Source organism: Cnephaeus nilssonii, assembly GCF_951640355.1.
Source record: "Cnephaeus nilssonii genome assembly, chromosome: 12".
Classification (NCBI taxonomy): Eukaryota; Metazoa; Chordata; class Mammalia; order Chiroptera; family Vespertilionidae; genus Cnephaeus; species Cnephaeus nilssonii.
This window is the reverse complement of record NC_137083.1, coordinates 5,397,622-5,418,217: the sequence shown is the minus strand read 5'-3', so window position 1 is coordinate 5,418,217 and position 20,596 is coordinate 5,397,622. Positions and strand designations below refer to the sequence as shown.

General features: G+C 47.4%; 1 protein-coding gene across 2 annotated transcripts in view; it reads right to left on the bottom strand.

The window, feature by feature from the left end:
- The window catches only part of AOAH (acyloxyacyl hydrolase), a 96,122-nt gene that overhangs the window by 62,225 nt on the left and 13,301 nt on the right, over positions 1-20,596 (bottom strand). For both annotated transcript variants that reach the window (XM_079786564.1, XM_079786565.1), the window contains exons 2-5: positions 19,275-19,370; positions 9,745-9,811; positions 7,788-7,887; positions 2,662-2,721 (exon numbers count right to left, since the gene is read on the bottom strand). In XM_079786564.1, coding sequence (XP_079642690.1) covers positions 2,662-2,721; positions 7,788-7,887; positions 9,745-9,811; positions 19,275-19,370 — 323 coding nt within the window. The remainder of the gene's footprint in view (positions 1-2,661; positions 2,722-7,787; positions 7,888-9,744; positions 9,812-19,274; positions 19,371-20,596) is intronic.

Genomic DNA, 20,596 nt, shown 5'->3' with positions numbered 1-20,596 from the left:
CCCTTCAACGACGCAGACCTTCCCCAGCCTGGGTCCTGGCATCTGACGGGCTTGCTGTGCATTTGACGGCCGCTTCCTCCTGGGTGTTTCTTTCCGCATCCTGGCTGGGTCTACGGCTCTGTCGGCCACCACCGCGGAATTCACTGCCGCCCATACCCTCTGAGCATTTTTTTCCAAAATGCTTATATGCATTTTTCTGATTATTTTTTTTCATTGAGAGCTTTAATCTGGAGAGTAAATAAAGTGGAGGAGGGTTTTGAGAAGTCTATTATTGTTGAATTGTTCAGTAGGTTTCTGTTTTCTGGCTTCATGCGAGGAATTATTGGAATCCGGCCCTAGGAAGTACGCTCGCAATTCTGGTGACGGAAATAGAAAACTGTAAAATCCTAATTAGCCCTTGAGCTAATGCCACGGCAGCTTGTGCGAGTGCGGAAACCAAGCCCTGAGAATAAGTTTTGAGATGCGTGCTGAGAAGGGTAAAGGGAGGATTGTATCAGCTTCAGTTCTGTTTAGAATGCGGAAGTGCTGGTCAAGGGCTTCAAGCCCTGTTTCAATTTCTTGTTCAGTGACTTAAGCAGATGAGCTCAAGTAGCTCCGATTGGACTTCTGTGATTCACTGAATTAAATAATGATCGGCAGTGCGGACATGGTGGCTGACTAATACATCCTGTAGAAATGCCTGCGTGTTGCCATGAGACGTGTGTATCAACCTTGGACATCAAAACCCAGATGGCCCCCCTCCCTCGAGTAATGTTGCCAGAGAAGATATTGCACTGGATACACATGCGTGCACTACAAACGCTTCATCGTTTATCTGAAATTCCAGTGGAATCGGGCATCCTCTATTTGTATCTGCTCGATCCCGCGAGCTGGGAATCTCCCCTTCACTTTCGGGTTGCCAAGTCAATACTGCCTTCCTGGTAGAGCATCGGGGCCGGCGGTGAGCTGGCCATCAGGGCGGGCCCTGCCTTCATCTCCCCGACGGCCGCTTTCTCCTGCCAGGGCTCGAGCATCAAGGGAGACACATTTTTTTTTTCTTTTGGTTAATCTTCACCCAAGAATATTTTTCCGTTGATTTTTAGGGAGAGTGGAAGGGAGAGGGAAGGACAGAGAGAAACATCGATGTGAGAGAAACACATCGATTGGTTGCCTCCTGCACACCCCCCGACCAGGGCCGGGAACCTGCAACTGAGGTACGTGACCTTGACCGAAACTGAATCCGGGACCCTTCGGTCCACAGGCAGATGCTCTATCCACTGAGCCAAACCGGCTAGGGCCGGAGACACATTTTTAAAGGTCTACTCTCTTGCTTCCTTTTCAGCGAGGGCTGATTTGTAAACAGAGCATAAATCAAACACCTGGACTAAGGACAACTAGTTTGAACTAAACATTCTATCCGTTGAATGAAAGTATTATTACAAACAGGGCAAATTAGGGAGCGGAATAATGTGATGATTTCACTGGCATTTATGGAGGGCTCGATAAGTCCCAGGCCTGCTTCCATGTGGTCTGCACATATCCACTCCGCTAGTCCTCACATCCATGCTGCGAGACAGGAGCATGTTACTGCCCCATCTTACTGACAGGAACATGTTACTGCCCCATCTTACTGACAGGAACAGGTTACTGCCCCATCTTACTGACAGGAACAGGTTACTACCCCATCTTACTGACAGGAATAGGTTGCTGCCCCATCTTACTGACAGGAACATGTTACTGCCCCCATCTTACTGACAGGAACATGTTACTGCCCCATCTTACTGACAGGAACATGTTACTGCCCCATCTTACTGACAGGAACATGTTACTGCCCCGTCTTACTGACAGGAACATGTTACTACCCCATCTTACTGACAGGAACATGTTACTGCCCCATCTTACTGACAGGAACATGTTACTACCCCATCTTACTGACAGGAACATGTTACTGCCCCGTCTTACTGACAGGAACATGTTACTGCCCCGTCTTACTGACAGGAATAGGTTGCTGCCCCATCTTACTGACAGGAACAGGTTACTGCCCCATCTTACTGACAGGAACAGGTTACTGCCCCATCTTACTGACAGGAACATGTTACTGCCCCGTCTTACTGACAGGAACAGGTTACTGCCCCATCTTACTGACAGGAACAGGTTACTGCCCCATCTTACTGACAGGAACAGGTTACTGCCCCATCTTACTGACAGGAACAGGTTACTGCCCCATCTGACTGACAGGAGCACTGAGGCTCAGTCTCCAGTCTCATATGTAGAAAGGGGAGGAGTGGGAGGATACACAGCTCCAACATGGTCTACTGCAGAGCAGCAGGTCTCAAGGGCACCCAGAGGACACTTGGGGACATCAGGAGACATTTTTGGTCGTCAGGACTGGGGAGGGGTGGATAGCGATGCTGCCAGCTAGTGGGTGGAGGACAGGGATGCAGCCAACATCCTACAATGCACAGGACAGCGCCCAGGACCAAGGGTCAATCTGCCCCAAAGGTGAGTGGTGCTGAGGTTGGGAGGGAGGGAGGGAGCGCCTATTCCCACTTCAATCCCAAGTCAGCCGCGGGGCCTGTGGGCTGGTACCCAGAGCCGCTGCTGGCCTGCGGGGCGGGAGCAGGGCCAGAGGGAGGTCAGCGTGCCCGGGAGGGGCTGGCATTCTCCCCGGGGACCGCTTACCAGAGTTGGGGGTTTCTGGACGATCTGTCTTGCCTTCTCCAGGGTAGATTTCCACGCCTCCTAGAAAAACAAAGTTAGACCACATTACCCCTTGCGCCTTCTCTCTTCTTTCTACGTCTTTTCTAAAGTTAGGACGTTTTCAAGTCTGCGAGTTCGAAACAAAGAGGTGAGTCCATAAATCTGCGGTAAAGCGAGTCACACGGAGGCCGTGTCACGGCAGTACCGATCTTGAGGAGGGGACGGCCTCTGTGCGGGCGCCACGCGGAGTCCTCTGCACACATGTCCTTGTTCAGTCCTCCCCCAGCTCCGAGGGAGCAGGCCTTTCCGCAGACAAGGACATGGAGACGCGGGGAAGCTAAGGAACTGTCTGAAGGTCACAGCGCCCGTGTCTGGCAGTGACTCAGTCTGAACCCCTGCCTTCCTGCTCGAGAGACTTCCCAATCTCCCCAAGGGTCCCGTGGCCTCGTGCCTAAAAGCCCCAGAGCGGGCGCCCCAGCCAACCCCGTGCCTGTCCCATAGCCAACCCCGTGCCTGTCCCATAGCCAACAGCGACACTAACGAGGACTCATTTATTTCAGCCCTTTGTGTTCAGCATGTCTCTATCGAAATAAGCCTGTGTTTCTATGAAAATGGAAGCTCTTGCTTTTTTGCGGCCACATACACTGTTTAAACCTTGTTTACTTAGCCTGTGTCAGCCTTTGAGTTTGACATCCTTCTCCTCCCTGAGCCTTTCAACCATTTCTAGGGACCTGAGCCCATCTCGGGTTTACACGGCAAGTATCAAGTGAGCTGATGACTCCAGTGACTGTTGCTATGGGATTCCACGCCTGTGTATTTGGGGAGAGTTGGGAGAAAAGGAACCTGTAGGGTTGGGGGGCGGTGTGGAGAGTATTTGCCCCCAGCACTGCTTGCCGGAGCCTTTGTGGCCCCATGTGTCCTGGCCCCGCCCTGTTCCTCCTCCGTTTGCCCCTGGTACGGCCCTAATGGAGCCTGGGTGGTGGGTTCGAGCCGCAGCTCCGCTGCTCCCTGGCTGTGTCCTTGAGCAAGTTCTGCTCGGAGCCCTGCAGGATCCACAGAATTCCTGAGCGCGAGAGAAAGCCCATGTTTACCACGTGTGACCTGGGGGTTACAGCGACCTGCCTCCCAAGGGTGCTGCGAGGTTACAGGACATCGCTCATTAAAGCCCCAGGCCCCTGACAATCCCCTGCTCAATAACTGATATGCTTTTAAAAGTGTCTTTTCAATTACACTTGACATTCAGCATTATTTTGTATTGGTTTCAGGGGTACCACAAAGCGGTTAGACAATAAAACACTTTACACAGTGATCCCCCTGATCTTTCCTGCTCCCACCTGGCACCACCCGCAGTTATGTTGTTACTGATTCTATTCCCTGTGCGGGACTTTACATCCCCAGGACTATTTTGTAACTGCCACTCAGTACTTCTCAAAGGTTGGAAAACCTCTGTGGTCCCAGCCCAGCTCTCCCTGCAGCCGCTCGGGCAGGGTCATGATCAGACATTGGATCCAGGTGCAGATTTCTTGTGAGCCTAACGCTCATCCTCCTCCATATGAACCGTAAAGGCGGTGCCCCTGCTTCTCTGCTCGGGACACCCCTTTGCATCCAAGGCCCAGCTCAGGGTCCACGGGGCCTCACATGGTCCTCGCTACACGGCAGGTGCTCGATACAAGGGAAATGCACAGTGAGAGAGACATTGACGGCATTCTCTCAAGCCAGGGAAACAGGCCACCAGAGTTCACAGACACCGAGAAAACCCCGCAGAGAAACAGGCCCCGGTAACGGTGGGGGGTAGCTCTTTCCTGTTGGTTCCTAACAACGAGCAAAACTTCAGCAACAGTGCTTTCCACAAACCCACAGCACCCTCAAATGCCACAGGATGGGGGGAGGGCCCCGGGTGGGGGTGAGCACACACCTGCCCTCCCAGAGTCTCCAGCGGGCAAACAGACAGAACGGGAACACGTGCAGGAAACAGACGGGGGGATGAGCCGAGGGGGCTCGGCAGCCCCTTCCTAGGAGCGGGCACTTGGAGCCCCGTGAGAGGACCGGGGTGGCTGTCACTCAGCTCAGTTCTCGGGGGTCGATGTGCAGGGAGGGAGGAGAGACGAGCGAAATAAAGTGACCGGGGCTGCCCCACACGCCGCTGACCCCTGCGTGCGGGTTTGGCCGCGGCCTCCGTGGTCCTGGCTGAAATGCGAGGCCAGGCTGGTCTGGCCCGGCCTGCCCAGGGCGCCGCCCTCTCCCACGGTGCAAGTGCGCCGATACCAGCACGCAGAAGGGAGTCTAGATAAAGGGATGGTCTTTCCTCCCCAGAAGGAAAAGGGCGAAGGGACTCCGAGGCATCTGGGAAAGCTAATTAGTTCGCCTGTCTTAATGGCAGGCAAAGGGGGCAAATGGCGCTCGAGTGAAAATGAAGATAATTATCTTTCCTCGGTAACCTTTCACTGCTGCCAATCTCGTGTTTAAGCATTAGTTTCTAAAGCACGAGGGTCATGCTTTCCTCTTCGTTAAAGTTGGATTTTTAGACTGGAGGCTGCAACCGTCATCAGAGGTTGAAGAGAAAGTTTGGGAAGAGACTGGCAGCGGGATAGAAAACCCTTCGGCTGAAAGCCACAGTGCTGTTTACGACTCAGCCAGGCCATCAGCAGACTCCCCATCAACCGTGAGATTTGTGATGGTCAAATCTCTGCAGCTTCTCATTCCTCTCTCCCTTTGATTATAGTGCTTCCTTCTCCCAGCCTCAAACCCCTTTGGAGCCTATTTAATGCTCATGAATGGATGGAAAATCCCAAGGATTTTTCCCTCTACACAGACCAGCCACCTGAACGTGTGCCACAACCCCCCCCCGCCCCCCCCTCCCAGGCCTGGCATTGATGGGCAGAGCTGGAGGGCTCATGTCTGGAGCCCAGGCTGAGTTCAGGTTTACTCAGCCGGTCTGGGACCTGGGTCAAGACCTTCAGCCTCAACTGCATGTTTGAGAAATTCCTGATGTCAGCTTGTTGATTTCTCAGTTGAACAAGACTTTGTCCTGTCCACTCTGTCACACACAAACTTACTCCTCCCCAAACCTATGCCCGGCAGCTTCCTGGACCCTGCATCAAGGAAACGTGAATTCCCTGTGCGCGCATAGCTCCTGCCCACAGCTCCCGCCCACTCAGTGTTGGCTGCTTCTGGCTCCTGCAGAGATCGGTTCACCGGGGGAACCCTTCCAAAGGCTGGGTTGCTCTCCCGAGGCAGCGGCCCCCTCGCCGCAGTTTACCTTGACTCTGGGTGGTGGACGCACAATGAGGAATTCAGACCATGTGTCGTAGAAATGTACACGTGAAACCTACATGATCTTATTAACCAATGTCACCCCGATCCATTTAATTAAAAAATGTCAATTTAATATATAGCTCAAACCTCCAAAAAAACAAAGTGTGAATACTTTTGTGTGAATACTTCCTGCAACAAGACTGTTACACGCAAAACACAGATGAATCTCACAGACAACGGAAGCCAGACACCAAGGACAACAAGCTGTGTGATTCCCTCCATGTGAAGTTCAAGATGGAACTGTGTACAAATGCACTCCTGTGTGTGAAGTTCAAGATGGAACTGTGTATAAATGCACTCGCCTGGGGTGACAGATTACAGAATGGCAGCTACACAGGGATGGGTTTTGACTGGGAGGGACATGAGGAAGGCTTTGGGCAGGCTGGGGGTGGTTTCCACCTATGTCTTTACCCATCTTTCCTAGGCAGATAACTCTACCTGCTGGTGTACACCTGCTGTGGGGGTGTAGTTTGTGTGCCATGAAAACGATATTTCGAGTATAAACTGCATAGCGTATAAAAATAAATTTTTTTTTAAAGTTGAACATTTTGTGACTGTGTATAGCTGTGGGTGTGATGTATATACAACACGATGTTCTTTAAGGACATCAGACACCATGCCACATGTCTTGGTGCACACACGTGTCCAATGTTATCAAAATGCAAGCACTACTATCAGTCCTCACATGCTACTTAAACACATGAAAAGTTTATTTGTTTATTAAAATGAACTATCTCTTCTAGAAACCAGTGGAGCCCAGAGTTTCTCGGGTGGAATTAGGGCACACGGAACGGACACTGTAGCCCATGACCGAGGAAGCATGACATGCATGCACACCCCAGGCATTGTACCTCTTTCTTCATCACTTACTACGGTCAGTCAGCAAAACCATGTTCATCGGTTAGGCCCCAGGGTGATAAATAGACTTCATTCCAATGAGGATAAAAAGGGCATTACAAATAGAACAGCAACCTGCTGTGTTGTATACAGAAAAGCTGCAATTCTGGGAAAGGAGGCACAGAATTTTATTTTGTCTTTTATTTTTACAGGAAGCTTCTGAAAGTCACTATTGTGAGTCCTAACTAGATTTAATATCATACTGTCACTCAGAGTCTGGGAAGGGCATTGTGTCAACACTGCAGCCTTCCGCGGCCTGCATTCCAATTACAGACTATCCAACCTGATGTAGTACACACAGGGTATTGCACACAGCTATCTCTGAATAATAATGATATTGATAATAATTATATTAGCCACCATTTTTATGAACACTTTTTAAAAAATGTAGTAGGCATTGTGCTAAGCATTTAAAATGTCTGAGCTCACTTACTTCCCATAATTGATCTTGAAGGAGGGATTTTGGGTATTTTATTACACCTATTTGATGTGGGGAAGAACAATAAAGGTCAGACTAGCGTGACCAATTGCCCACATTTCCCCAGATGTGGGAATTTCTTTGCTTGTACCAGCAAAGTCCTGGGCAAACTGGGGTGAGTTGATCACCTTCTAAAAGTGACTTGCTTGATATTTAAGCAGGTAAATATCAAGAGAGGGATGTAAACCTCTTCTGTCCTCAGCTGGTCTGATTGCCTACCAATTGCCAGCCCCGCATAATAGGTCAGGCATTTTTTTTGGAACTTGAGACCATTCTTTCACACGATGTAATTGAAAATGTCATCTTGCCTCTTTCTGTCCCCAAGTCTCTGAGTGAGTACAGCTGAGCTTGCCTTTACACACCCAAAAGGCATGCATGTCACTGCCATCTGATGTCCACGTGAAAGCCACTCACTCACCTTGGGGAGTGGGTAGAGGTGACACAGTGCCTGGCCCGGGCCCTGGTGACAGAACTCCAGTGTGTGACACACCACATCAGCATTCATATCAGCACTGAGCCTGCAGGGAGATGGGCCAAACAAAGGAGACTAAGATCTCTCAGGCATTAGAAAGCAGAAGCGATTTCAAAGCAAGCTCAATCCCAGAATGGATCCTATGCCGCTACATGCAGGGCAGCGTGGCCTGGAGTCCGTCCTGGGTGTGCTGGCTCATGATTTCCTGCCCCCCTGCTCACACCTGCATTTAGAATGAGGTCCTGGGGGCAGGGGTGTGAGCAGCCCTGAGCTGTGTGTCAGCTTCACCAGAGCATGACACTCTTTTAGGCAGAAGCCACAAATAAAATCGGGAAAGGAAAGGTGGACAGGGGTGTAATTTGATGGAAACACTATTTTAAAGTTTCCCAGGGATTGTAGCAAAAAAAAAAAATCATTTATGGTATAGCCTTCAACTCCTACAATTATTTTCTTAGGCATAATCCAAATCATCGCTTCCCTTTAAAGTAAATAGTTCTTTACTTTATGGAAGAAAATATAATCAGGTTGACATTTCCCTTTGGGGAGGGGGTAAGAATTGTATTCTTCAAATATTTCAGTTTATGTCTAGGTTTGAAGGGACTAAAACAAACCTTCCATAGCCATTTTCTACCTCATCTTACCAAGAAGAATGAGCACCATGTGCTGCTTCAAATGAAGGGACAGGAAAGCACGGCCTTTGAGTAACTTTTCCAAGTAAATTATTCATTCAAGCCCAACCCAAACCACACCACACCAAAGCAACAAAAACAAAGAAACCAGAAACAGATGGGTACTATCCAAAGGCTAATCTTGGAAGGACAGTTATAGATTCTAGAAGATACTTTTTCCCCCCCGGTACCCATATTAGTTGCTTGCTGAGTGGAGTTTCTCCTCTCATGGTGTGCTCCTCTTACAGCGCATTTTAATCAACCAGATGCACTTCTGGGGTGCGATGGGCCCTGACACTGACAACCTCATGATTTAGTTTTACCTGAATTTCAGGTTCCAATATTAAATGTGGTTCCTAACCCAGAAGGCATCATGCCTCTTCATTATTTCACACCAGTCAATTCTCAGTGATTAATGGACTCTTATTCAGCAATTACATGTCCGACCCACAGGCAAGTCACAGGATGTTGTTAGGAAGTGGGACACCTGAGCGTTCAGGTTTATTCCCCCAAGAACCTGGGTCATGCAGGGAGGGCTACTTCTAAGAGCAGCCAATCGTAGCCAGCGACCTCATGCTGGGTCTTCCTGGTCTTGACCTCCATTGTGACACAGGTTGTCTTAGCAAAACGGACCCTGGTCTTCTGTTTGTCTTACCTCCCTTCCTGGTATCTATTTATACTTCCCACTCAATCATGAAATTTTTGTATTCCGAACCTAGGAGCTCTCAGAGATCGGGAGAGGCCTCAACTACTAAACTTTTTAGAAGAAAAATGAAAAAATGGGGTTTCTAGCAATTATGACACATAAGGGGGAATCATTTATTGCATCGTCTTCTTCAAAGTGCCCTCCCCCCTATACTATGGAGAATTAGTCACCTCATGACCTTGAATCATCTCAAAACCATTTCCTCCCCTTCCCACCACCAATTGGGAGCGACTCTCTGTTGGTGGCTTGCTGGGCCCATTCTTTCTTAACACCTGTGTGCACTTGTAGTTGTGGAAGGCGGGGACTTACACAGCCCCCACCTGCAGTGCCTGGTACGGGGTCTGTCTGTCCTCTCTCTGACCCTTGTTCCTATCTGCCTCGCCCACTCACTATTGACAAGAACTGGGATACCGCAGCTCCAGGCCTTGCTCAGTAGAGGCTCCCGCTGGGAACGGGCAGGCTGCCTCCAAGTGTTTCTGCTCCCCACCTGTCCCAGAGAGACATCGGATCAACGTGCCGGCGTACTCACAGTTTGATGATATCTGGTCCAAACGTGCGAACCACTAGGTAGCAGGTGGCTTTTAAGAACAGTTTTTCTAAGAAAAACAAAGAGGGGAAAGGGAATATTTTTTATTATGATGAATATAACACACGAGTTGATAATGATCATCTTTCCTAGGAACTAAGCTGAGTGATTAACTGATCATTAACGCAAGTCATTAATTGTAAGGGTTGGCGGAATGTTACAGTTAACGTAGCCATTAAAATACAATTTCCATCTCAGGTTCATGGGCATGCCCATGTGTTTACTGTACATGCTAAAGAGCACTTGTTTATTTTTAGAATGCAGTTAAATTCTGGGCTTTTATTTTATTTTTATAGCAGCGAACATCTGAATGGGGGTGATCCCATTTGCTGAAGTTGAAAGAGACAGGGCTCGCTTTAAAGTACGTAATCTGAAACACTGCTTTGTTAAAAATATTCCTCCCTGGTGTTCATTTGGGGAAAAAAGACGTTGCCTTGGCTATTTAGTTTTTGCAGCTGGTATTTCAGAGATAAAAGGAGACGAACTGTGAGAGGTGTCCCTGCCCTGCCACCTACACCAGAGATATCTCTCTCTCTCTCTCTCTCTCTCTCTCTCTCTCTCTCTCTCTCTCTTCCTTCTCCTCTTCTTCCTCCCCCCCTCCTCCTCCTCCTTCTCCTCCTCCTCCACAGAAGTGCTTTGTGGGTTGATCTGCCTGCACGGTGAGATGTGTTAACTCCCTGGTCATGTTCTCCAGTTTGTGGGTTCTTGTGGAACCTGGAAATCCCAAGGAGGAAACCCTCCCAGAGGAGAGTTGATCTGGTCATGCTCATCTCAGACTGGGCTTCCCTTGCTTGGCGGGTAGGAGAGTGCAAACACACGATCAATTCAGGGAACTCTCTCTTGTTCTTCATTTTTACTCAGTGGTAAATAATGTCAACATTTTATGCTAAATTAGATACAGTCATAGAACTTTTTCTTTTTTACAATAATGTATAAGACTTCAAACACAGTGAAATCAATATATTTTTATTGATTTCAGAGAGAGGTATAGAAACATCCATGCTGAGAGAATCATTGATTGGCTGTCTCCTGCAGGACCCACACAGGGGATCGAGCTTGCAACCCAGACATGTGCCCTGACCAGGAATCAAACCCTGACTTCCTGGTTATGGGTTGATGCTCAACCACTGAGCCACACTGGCCAGGCCACAGTGTGCTTTTGAGGTAGGAACTTGAAACTTCCCCACATTACTTTTAACCTTACAGAAATCTATACTAATAAAAGGGTAATATGCTAATTAGATCAGACATCTTCTGGACGTCCTTCTGGACAAAGCCACAGTGGCGAGGGGCAAAGGCAGAGGCGGTTAGGGGTGATCAGGCAGGCAGGGGAGCAGTTAGGGGGTGATCAGGCAAGCAGGGGAGCAGTTAGGGGGTGATCAGGCCGGCAGAGGAGGGCAGTTAGGGGCAATCAGGCTGGCAGGCAAGTGAACGGTTAGGAGCCAGTGGTCCCAGATTGCGAGAGGGATCCTGGATTAAAGAGGGTTCACGCCAGGCTGAGAGGACCCCCCCCTCCCAATGCACAAATTTCGTGCACCGGGTCTCTAGTAAAAATAATAAAAAATGATGAGGGAATACTATGAACATCTGCCTGACAGCAAAATAGATCACTTAGATGAAATGCAAAAACTCCTAGAAAGACCAACTGTCCAAATGGAGTCAAGAATAAACAGACAATCTGAGTAGACATATAACAAGAGATTGAATTAGTTATCAAGAGTTTCCATAAATAAACCAGGACCAGATGGTTTCACTGATGAATTGTACCAACTCTTTTAAAAAAGCATCTGAGTAGACATTTCTCCAAAGAAGATATGCAAATGGCCAAGAAGCACATGAAAAGATGTTCAACATCCTTAGCTATTAAGGAAATGCAACTCAAAAACCACAAGGAGATACCACTTCACGCCCACTGGGAGATGCTATAATCAGAATGACAGCTAGTAACATGCATTGAGGGTGTGGCGAAACCAAACCCTCATCCACTGCCAGGAGGGGTGGGAGATGGAAAACGGGGCAGCCACTTTGGTAAACAGTCTGGAAGTTCCTCAAATGGCTAAACATAGAGTTACCACAGGGCCCAACCATTCTAGGCATATACTCAAGGGAATAAAAAACGCACACATCCACATAAAAACGTGTACAGGGACGACCAGAGCAGCATGATTCAAAATAGCCAAGAAGTGGGAGCAAGTCAACCCAAATATCCGTTAACTAATGACTGGATGGACGGAATGGGCTCAGTCCAGACAATGGAATATCACTCAGCATGCAGAGCAGTGACGTTCTGACACTCACTGCACAGATGACCACGAAAACCTCATGCTGAATGCAAGAAGCAGTTCAAAAAGACCATGTATTGCATAATTCCGTTTATATGAAAGGCCCAGAATAGGCAAATTCAGAGACAGAAAGGAGGTTAGTGGTTGCTCAGGGAGTGGGGAGGTGGCAAGTTTGGGGGTATAGAGAAGGGGAGCAGGTCCCTTTTGGGTACAATGAAAATGTTCTGAAGTGGACTGTGCTGATGGAGGCTCCATTCTGTGAATAAAACCACCGAATTAGACACTTTGAGGGGGCAAAGTATGAAGTATGTGACTCTCAGAACAACTGCTTAAAAATGACATAGGTGCCTGGCCAGGGTGGCTCAGTGGTTGAGTCTCGACCCAGGAACCAAGACGTCATGGTTCGATTCTGGGTCAGGGCACATGGCTGATTGCAGGCTCAATCCCCAGTAGGGGGTGTGCAGGAAGCAGCCGACTGATGTTTCTCTCTCATCATTGATGTTTCTATCGCTCTCCCCTCCTTCCTCTCTGAAATCAGTAAAAACATATTTTTACAAAACGACATATGCCCTTCTCCCAGGTGCTCCTCCCTGGGATGCTGAAGTGAAGGGCGACCGGAAGCTCTGACCATCAGACCTCAGGCCCCAGCTCAGCACCCGCTCCGGCTGCTGCCCTTAGTCGGGCTGCTCCCCCGCGGGCTGCAGTCTCCTCCTCTGAAAGGGAGGGTGGTGCAGTCTCTGTCTGCCCCATGCTGGGAGTTTGGGGCGTTATGTGACAGAGTCAGAAACCCGTGGGAAGCACGCTGGAAGCAAGTTTCAGGTGTTGCTAACGGAGAAACAGCTTGGCCAAGAGCAGATTGATTTAAAACCGACATCAGGCTGTTCTTTGATAAACCTGCAGGACTGCCTGGGAGGCAGAGAAAATTTGCTTTCTTTCTGGTGAAACTAGAAGTGTGAGTGTGCGCGTGCATGTGTGTGTATGTGTGAGTATGTGTGTGAGAGTGTGTGTGAGTGTGAGAGTGTGTGTGAGTGTGCATGCATGTTAGTGTGTGTGTGTGTTCTTTCATTCAGAGGTGTGGAAATATAAAGGAAGGTTTCTAATAGATTGTGAATGTCCGATAATAGGAGGATGGATAAATAAGATGGAGGCCATTTATATGGAGAAGAACAACAGAGAGATTGAGGCTTGACCTAGCGCTGTGTGTCTCAATGTGTGCAGACCTCAGCATCCTGTGGAGTGAAAAGGAGAAGCTGGCGCACAGTGGGCACTGATGTAAATTTAAAGCCCCCATGAGGGAGGATTCTGGGAAGATGATGGCTGGGGCAGCAGTTTTGAAATTTCTTTGAATCTCGAACAATTTCTCTCTCTCTCTCTCTCTCTCTCTCTCTCTCTCTCTCTCTGACATAAAACAACTCAAACCAAGATTGGTGATATTTAGGGCACCATCTTGGCTTCTTCTGACTCATAATAGGAAATTTCAGAGGCTGTTGAGGTACGATGAGAGAGAGAGAGAGAGAGAGAGAGAGAGAGAGAGAGAGAGAGAGAGAGAAAGCAAGCGAGCATCTGGATAGGAAAACCAAAAACCATAGACAATAGTTACAACAAAACTAAGTATCTCCAAGTTCCCCAACATACAATTAGACAATTAGACAAGGTAAACCATACAGAGCCACAGGCCTTGTGGGTTATCAACGTCCATGTGGAAGAAAGTGGAGGGAAGCAATGGGATGTCAGATAAACCCAAGCACCGGAGAATCCCCGAATAACCCAGAGGTGTGGGCTGGAAGGTGGTGGGCCTGGGAGGGGCTGTGCCCGCTGCAGCCCAGGTGCGCGCAGAGGCTCCAGGCGGGAGGGTCGGGCACCTGCAGCCAAGGAACTGACCAGCGGAGCCCTCTGCAGGACAGAGCACGGGGAAGAGGAACTGCTGGGCCTGGAGCCGACACTGAGCAGGACTGAAGCCATGTAGAGAGAAAGCCAGAAAAAGTGGGCAGGGGAACAGAGTCAGGAAATCTCAGAAAGCAAGCTGTCTCTCCCCCACTCCCCGCCCCCAAACACACACACGCACCCAGAAACAGAGGAAGCAGGAGTTCTGTGCATTTAGAAAAGCTACCCCGAGCCACTTCTTTTTCTAAGAGTTTTGGAAAACTAATTTCATATAAAAATGAGCAACAGAAATGTATCTAGGTCAACACCCATACAAAGTTATTATAAGAAGAAGAAAAAAAAAAAAGAATAAGGAACAGAACCAAATCCCCACAGATAGCAAAAGCATGCCAGAAAGTCATTCCAAAAAGGGATTAAAACATAATATTTCAAAATGAACTAAGAAGCATTAATAAAATGATATAGACATGAAAGAACAACAGAAATGAGAATTAGAAAAACTCAGACATGGAAAAAAGAATTCAGGGAAGAGTACAAGATTATAAAATAAATGAAGTCTGAGCTAGAATGAACAGAAGAAGGGAAGGCAATGCTGATGTCTTAGGAGAAATAGAAAGGTGAAAGGGAGGAAAAATGTGATATAAAATAAATGAAGAGATAAAAAGTATTCAAGAGATAGGCAGAATATCGAAGGTAGGCAAAGAAGATTCAAAATAGGAATAATAGGAATCCCCGAAGAAAAAAACAACAAAATAAGGCAACTGAACAAATACTACCAACTTTCCTGAAATTGTAAAAAATGTATTTGAACACCCTCCCCCCCAACCCCCGCCCCCTCCCGATTGAGAGGGCACACTGAATGCCTCAAAACATCAATGCACAACAACTACCACCAAGACATATTCTGGTCAGGAGGCTAGGTTTTATAGAAGAAAGAAAAATAATCCTTTGAACTTCTAGGCAAAAATAGACTTATTGAAAAAAAGAAAAGAAAATTAGATTATCATTATGCTTTTTAATAACATATTTAAGATACTTCGGGAAAGAAATTGTGTGCCAAGGATTTTTATTTCCAGAAAAACATTGACTTTCAAGTATAAAGGGCACAGACAGCTTGTTATCAAACATGCAAGAGATTGGGGGAATATTTCCCATGAGCCCTTCCTGAGGCATGAGCTCGAGGCAACAACTCAACTAGACAGACATGCTCAGAAGGGCTGAAGGGGACCATCCATCACAGAGCAGCTGATGAAACTAATAAGAAGTGAGGGTGAAAGGGAATGGGTATTGGATGGAATGGCGATATGCTCAGATAACACAGGGCGATGATTAAATAAGAGATGGGAAAAGCATGGGCAGAAAACAATTTTAACTGCTCTCAATGAGTATAAAACATATTAATGGTAGTCGTATGAGGATTGATATTCTGAGGCTGTTCTATGTGCAGTGAGGGATAGGTAAATGAATAATTATGGGCTATTTTAATCCTATCAATCCCTTTGACCTTGAGAATTAGGACTCAGAGTGCAGGAAGAAGCAGATTACAGCTAGGTAGAGCACAGATTAAGAAAAATTTTCTGTAGTCCTGAATTTCAATTCCAAGTGTCAATATGAACGCAACAGAAATATTATTTTAAAATTACATATGTTATCTATGTATATTTCTATCAGTGTCTACCAAAGAGAAGAATGATTAGCTCAATAGCAATGAGCATTTCTAGGCACCAGATTGTGGTCTTAAAATATTATTTTCCACCTAAAGAAACCAGGGCTTCTAAGGGAAATGACTAATGTCAAGCCTGGGGCTGGCAATGTACAGGAGAGGGCTGGAACACCTGTCAGACCAGTTAGTGAGGTGACCTAGGCCCACCTGTCAGACCAGTTAGTGAGGTGACCTAGGCCCACCTGTCAGACCAGTTAGTGAGGTGACCTAGGCCCACCTGTCAGACCAGTTAGTGAGGTGACCTAGGCCCTGTCAGACCAGTTAGTGAGGTGACCTAGGCCCACCTGTCAGACCAGTTAGTGAGGTGACCTAGGCCCTGTCAGACCAGTTAGTGAGGTGACCTAGGCCCTGTCAGACCAGTTAGTGAGGTGACCTAGGCTCTGTCATACCAGTTACTGAGGTGACCTAGGCCCACCTGTCAGACCAGTTAGTGAGGTGACCTAGGCCCTGTCAGACCAGTTAGTGAGGTGACCTAGGCCCTGTCAGACCAGTTAGTGAGGTGACCTAGGCCCACCTGTCATACCAGTTACTGAGGTGACCTAGGCCCACCTGTCAGACCAGTTAGTGAGGTGACCTAGGCCCACCTGTCAGACCAGTTAGTGAGGTGACCTAGGCCCACCTGTCAGACCAGTTAGTGAGGTGACCTAGGCCCACCTGTCATACCAGTTAGTGAGGTGACCTAGGCCCACCTGTCAGACCAGTTAGTGAGGTGACCTAGGCTCTGTCAGACCAGTTAGTGAGGTGACCTAGGCCCACCTGTCATACCAGTTAGTGAGGTGACCTAGGCCCACCTGTCAGACCAGTTAGTGAGGTGACCTAGGCCCACCTGTCAGACCAGTTAGTGAGGTGACCTAGGCCCACCTGTCAGACCAGTTAGTGAGGTGACCTAGGCCCACCTGTCAGACCAGTTAGTGAGGTGACCTAGGCCCACCTGTCAGACCAGTTAGTGAGGTGACCTAGGCCCACCTGTCAGACCAGTTAGTGAGGTGACCTAGGCCCACCTGTCAGACCAGTTAGTGAGGTGACCTAGGCCCTGTCAGACCAGTTAGTGAGGTGACCTAGGCTCTGTCAGACCAGTTAGTGAGGTGACCTAGGCCCACCTGTCATACCAGTTAGTGAGGTGACCTAGGCCCACCTGTCAGACCAGTTAGTGAGGTGACCTAGGCCCACCTGTCAGACCAGTTAGTGAGGTGACCTAGGCCCACCTGTCAGACCAGTTAGTGAGGTGACCTAGGCCCACCTGTCAGACCAGTTAGTGAGGTGACCTAGGCCCACCTGTCAGACCAGTTAGTGAGGTGACCTAGGCCCACCTGTCATACCAGTTAGTGAGGTGACCTAGGCCCTGTCAGACCAGTTAGTGAGGTGACCTAGGCCCACCTGTGAGACCAGTTAGTGAGGTGACCTAGGCCCTGTCAGACCAGTTAGTGAGGTGACCTAGGCCCTGTCATACCAGTTACTGAGGTGACCTAGGCCCACCTGTCAGACCAGTTAGTGAGGTGACCTAGGGCCTGTCAGACCAGTTAGTGAGGTGACCTAGGCCCACGTTAAGGGCCTCAGGAGCCACGAGAAGAGGGTCCCATTGGTCAAAGCTGGGACAATTTGGGCTTCAAAAGGATAATAAACGAAATAGACTCAAACTCGTCAGATATGTATAAATCCACAAGTTTATGACATTTTAAAGAAAGCCAATTGACTACTTTGGGATGATACTAGAAAGGCAGCGAATTGTTTGAAAACTGGCAAATAAAACAAAATAATTAAGTATTTACCCTCCTTCCCTGGTATGAATGGTATCATTAGGGACTCTGGGCAAAATGCCTTTACAATATTTCTGAAGAGGAGGGGAACTGTCTCTAATATACTCCAGTTACTAAATGACATATATAAATGAAAGATTAAAATAGCACCATTTTGCAACCCCCTGTGAACTAATAGGTCTGGTCATTGAGCGTCAACAGCTGCTAACATCACAAAAAGAGAAAAAAGAAAACCACTTCTGCTGGCCTCCGATGAAGGAAAACGCCACACTTACAGTCTTGCCAAAGAAATCAAACTGGAGTCTGATCAAGTCTCTGGACACAGCTGCCAATTTTCAGGAAATACAGAGCACAGAGAAACGCACTCAATTATACTGCAGGGATGCATCAGCAAAATCCAGACTATGGGAAACTCTTCAAGGCATATTCCATAGCTAAATTATAAGGAAAAGGGAGGGATGAGAAGGAAGCTAGTAGATTAAAATAGACTTAAAAGACACATCAAAAAATTTAAAACTGGTCAAGACGATGGTATCTGGGCATGCCCACTTGGGTGATAACACTATAAAGCAATGCAAGGAAATGATTACAGTAAAATTCAGGACACCATTCTTTTAGTGAGAAGGAGGGATTTATGATGGCATAGGGTGTGTGGATGGGGATTCCAGAGTGGCTACCTATCTGTTCCTTCTTGACCTCAGGTATGTTTGCAAGTATACATTTATTTTGTGTAATTTTCTACATTTGGTTTACCAAGAAAAAGTTAAAAATTCACCCATAGAACAATACTATTCATTGGGTATAGATTCATACAAAAGAAGGTGAAAGTATAAGGCTTGACAAGAACAAGACCCGTTAAGTTCCTGTGTGTGGCTCCCTCCAGAGAGGTAGGTGGATGGAACTGGTGGTTGGGGAGACCCAAGGTTGTTTCAAGGTTATCCTAATTCCACAAAAGAAAGACCTGATGTATGTCAACATCTTAGCAATGTCCAATCTGGGACAGGGTAAACACGTGTGTTTGTATGGTATCCTCTCCCAGCCTTTAGTTTTGAATTGTAAAAGTTTAGCTTGTGAACACATATTGTGACTGCATGCAAGAAGTTTTCTGAAAACACTTTGGTGCGATTGGCCGCATGCTGCATAAATCGAGGATACAATCACCTTTAGTCCAACTACTTTTACTTAGGGAAAATAATGTAGGCACCCCTGATGAATTAGTTTCTTAACATTAAATGAATGAAAACTCGACTGTCAAGGAAGTTTATACATTGTGACTGTTCACCTAACAGTATCTTGAAGAGATAAAAGAATATTTTCTTTCTGCTGAGGTTGAAAAACAAATACGTGACGTGTTTAAACCACCAATCAGCTCCTTCCTTTGCAGGGTGCGTAAGGGATTTTATTGAGATCCAGTTCAAATGGATGGAACGTTCCCAGGTTACCTTCCCCTTTGGGGCTTTGCGATCAGTTGTCTTCTCAGCCTAATGCTTCATGTTGGGTCTGCGCATGCATCCAAGTATGTGTATGTGGTCAAATGAACAAACATTATTGAAAACTGTTCATTATTTTGATCACGATTGACCACCATTATTCTGCCACGATGGGAAAAGAATGTCAGAGGATAAAACTTCCTGGAGTGATTTTCTTGTGTTTGTTTTCATTTCTATGAGCCCCATAAGAATATCAATAGACAGAAATGACACAATCAGCTTCTCCTCCACAGGCATGTGTAGGGTGTAAACTCATTAATGATGGCCCATGATGACCCATGATGACCCACAAGAAAAAAGAGGGGGCCCTCAGCTGCAGGCCTGTTTCCATATTTACCTGGCAGGTAGCTGCACAGTCTCTCCATGGAGGCCTGGACCGTGGAGTTGTGGACTTGAGCCAGCTGTTCGATCACAGACACCACCAGCACACAGCCTGTAGGAGAGAAGACCATGTCAGCAGGGCCGCACAGAGCCTGTGCTGGGGAGTCCGGGGAAGGAGGGGGGAATGTGTGTGTCCTCAAGAACACCAGCTCTTTCCAAAGCAGAGAACTCCTGTTTGCCATTCACTTCGATAACCTACCAGGGGCAGAATTCACTGTGACTTGTAGTGAAACATGATGTGTGGTAAGAAGAGGGGTGGGTTTGGGGTTAGAAAGGCTGGTTGTCAGCCAGCTTTGCCACTTGTAATCTACGTGACCTTGGGGGAGTCAATGAATCTTGCTTTTTTTCTCTGTGTTTTTTTTTTTAATTAAAAAAAATTTTTAAATTTTATTACATGGGAGGAAGGTATCATTTAAAGGAGATGGTGCCTGGGTTGAGTCTTGCACCTGAATCTTGGACTTACCATCCAGCCTGTCTAAGCTTTGGTTTCCTCACTGCAAAGTAGGTCATAACACATTTCTCATGGGGCTGCTGTGAAGATTAAGTGAGATAACTGTGGGGGAGCACAGGAGACTTGGTTGGAAAGTTTGTAAGGAGGAAAATTCTGAAAAAAAGGATTGGGCTGAAGGCAGCCCGCCCTGTTTATCAGAATTCTGACTTAGGGGAGTTTGGCCAAAGGCGGCTGCCCCTAACTGTTCCTTGACCTTCCCAAACAAGTCTGTGCACGTGCAGACCCTTGGGTGTTTACCGGAATCTTTATGCTTCATCTTTAGACGTCCTTGCTTAAAGGGCACTGCAGACACATGTGTCCTCCCAAGATTACTTACCCTACTGATTGTATCTAAAAGATAAACTTTATCTCAAAGTGCTGTTACAATAAAAGCCTGAAGAGGCAGGTGATCGGGGCTGTCTGGTTCCTTTAGCCAGGCAGTCCCTTAGCCCTCTCTTTCACAGCTAACATGTCAGAGTAATCATTCATCCGTTGCTCAGGATCTGCTGGTCAGCCCCAGCAGATAACAGTGCAACAGAACTGCCTTTAAAATCATAACACTATTGTAAAATATTATTTCACCTCACAGCTACAAGCCCATGGCTTGAAGGCACGTACTCATATAATGTATCCCGAAGGAACCTTGGATTAAGATAGAAATCTGGAGAGTATCATGGTAAGTGAAATAAGCCAGTCAGAGAAAGACAAGTATCACATGATCCCACTCATATGTGGAATCTAATGAACAAAATAAACTGATGAACAAAATAGATCCAGGGACATAGAAG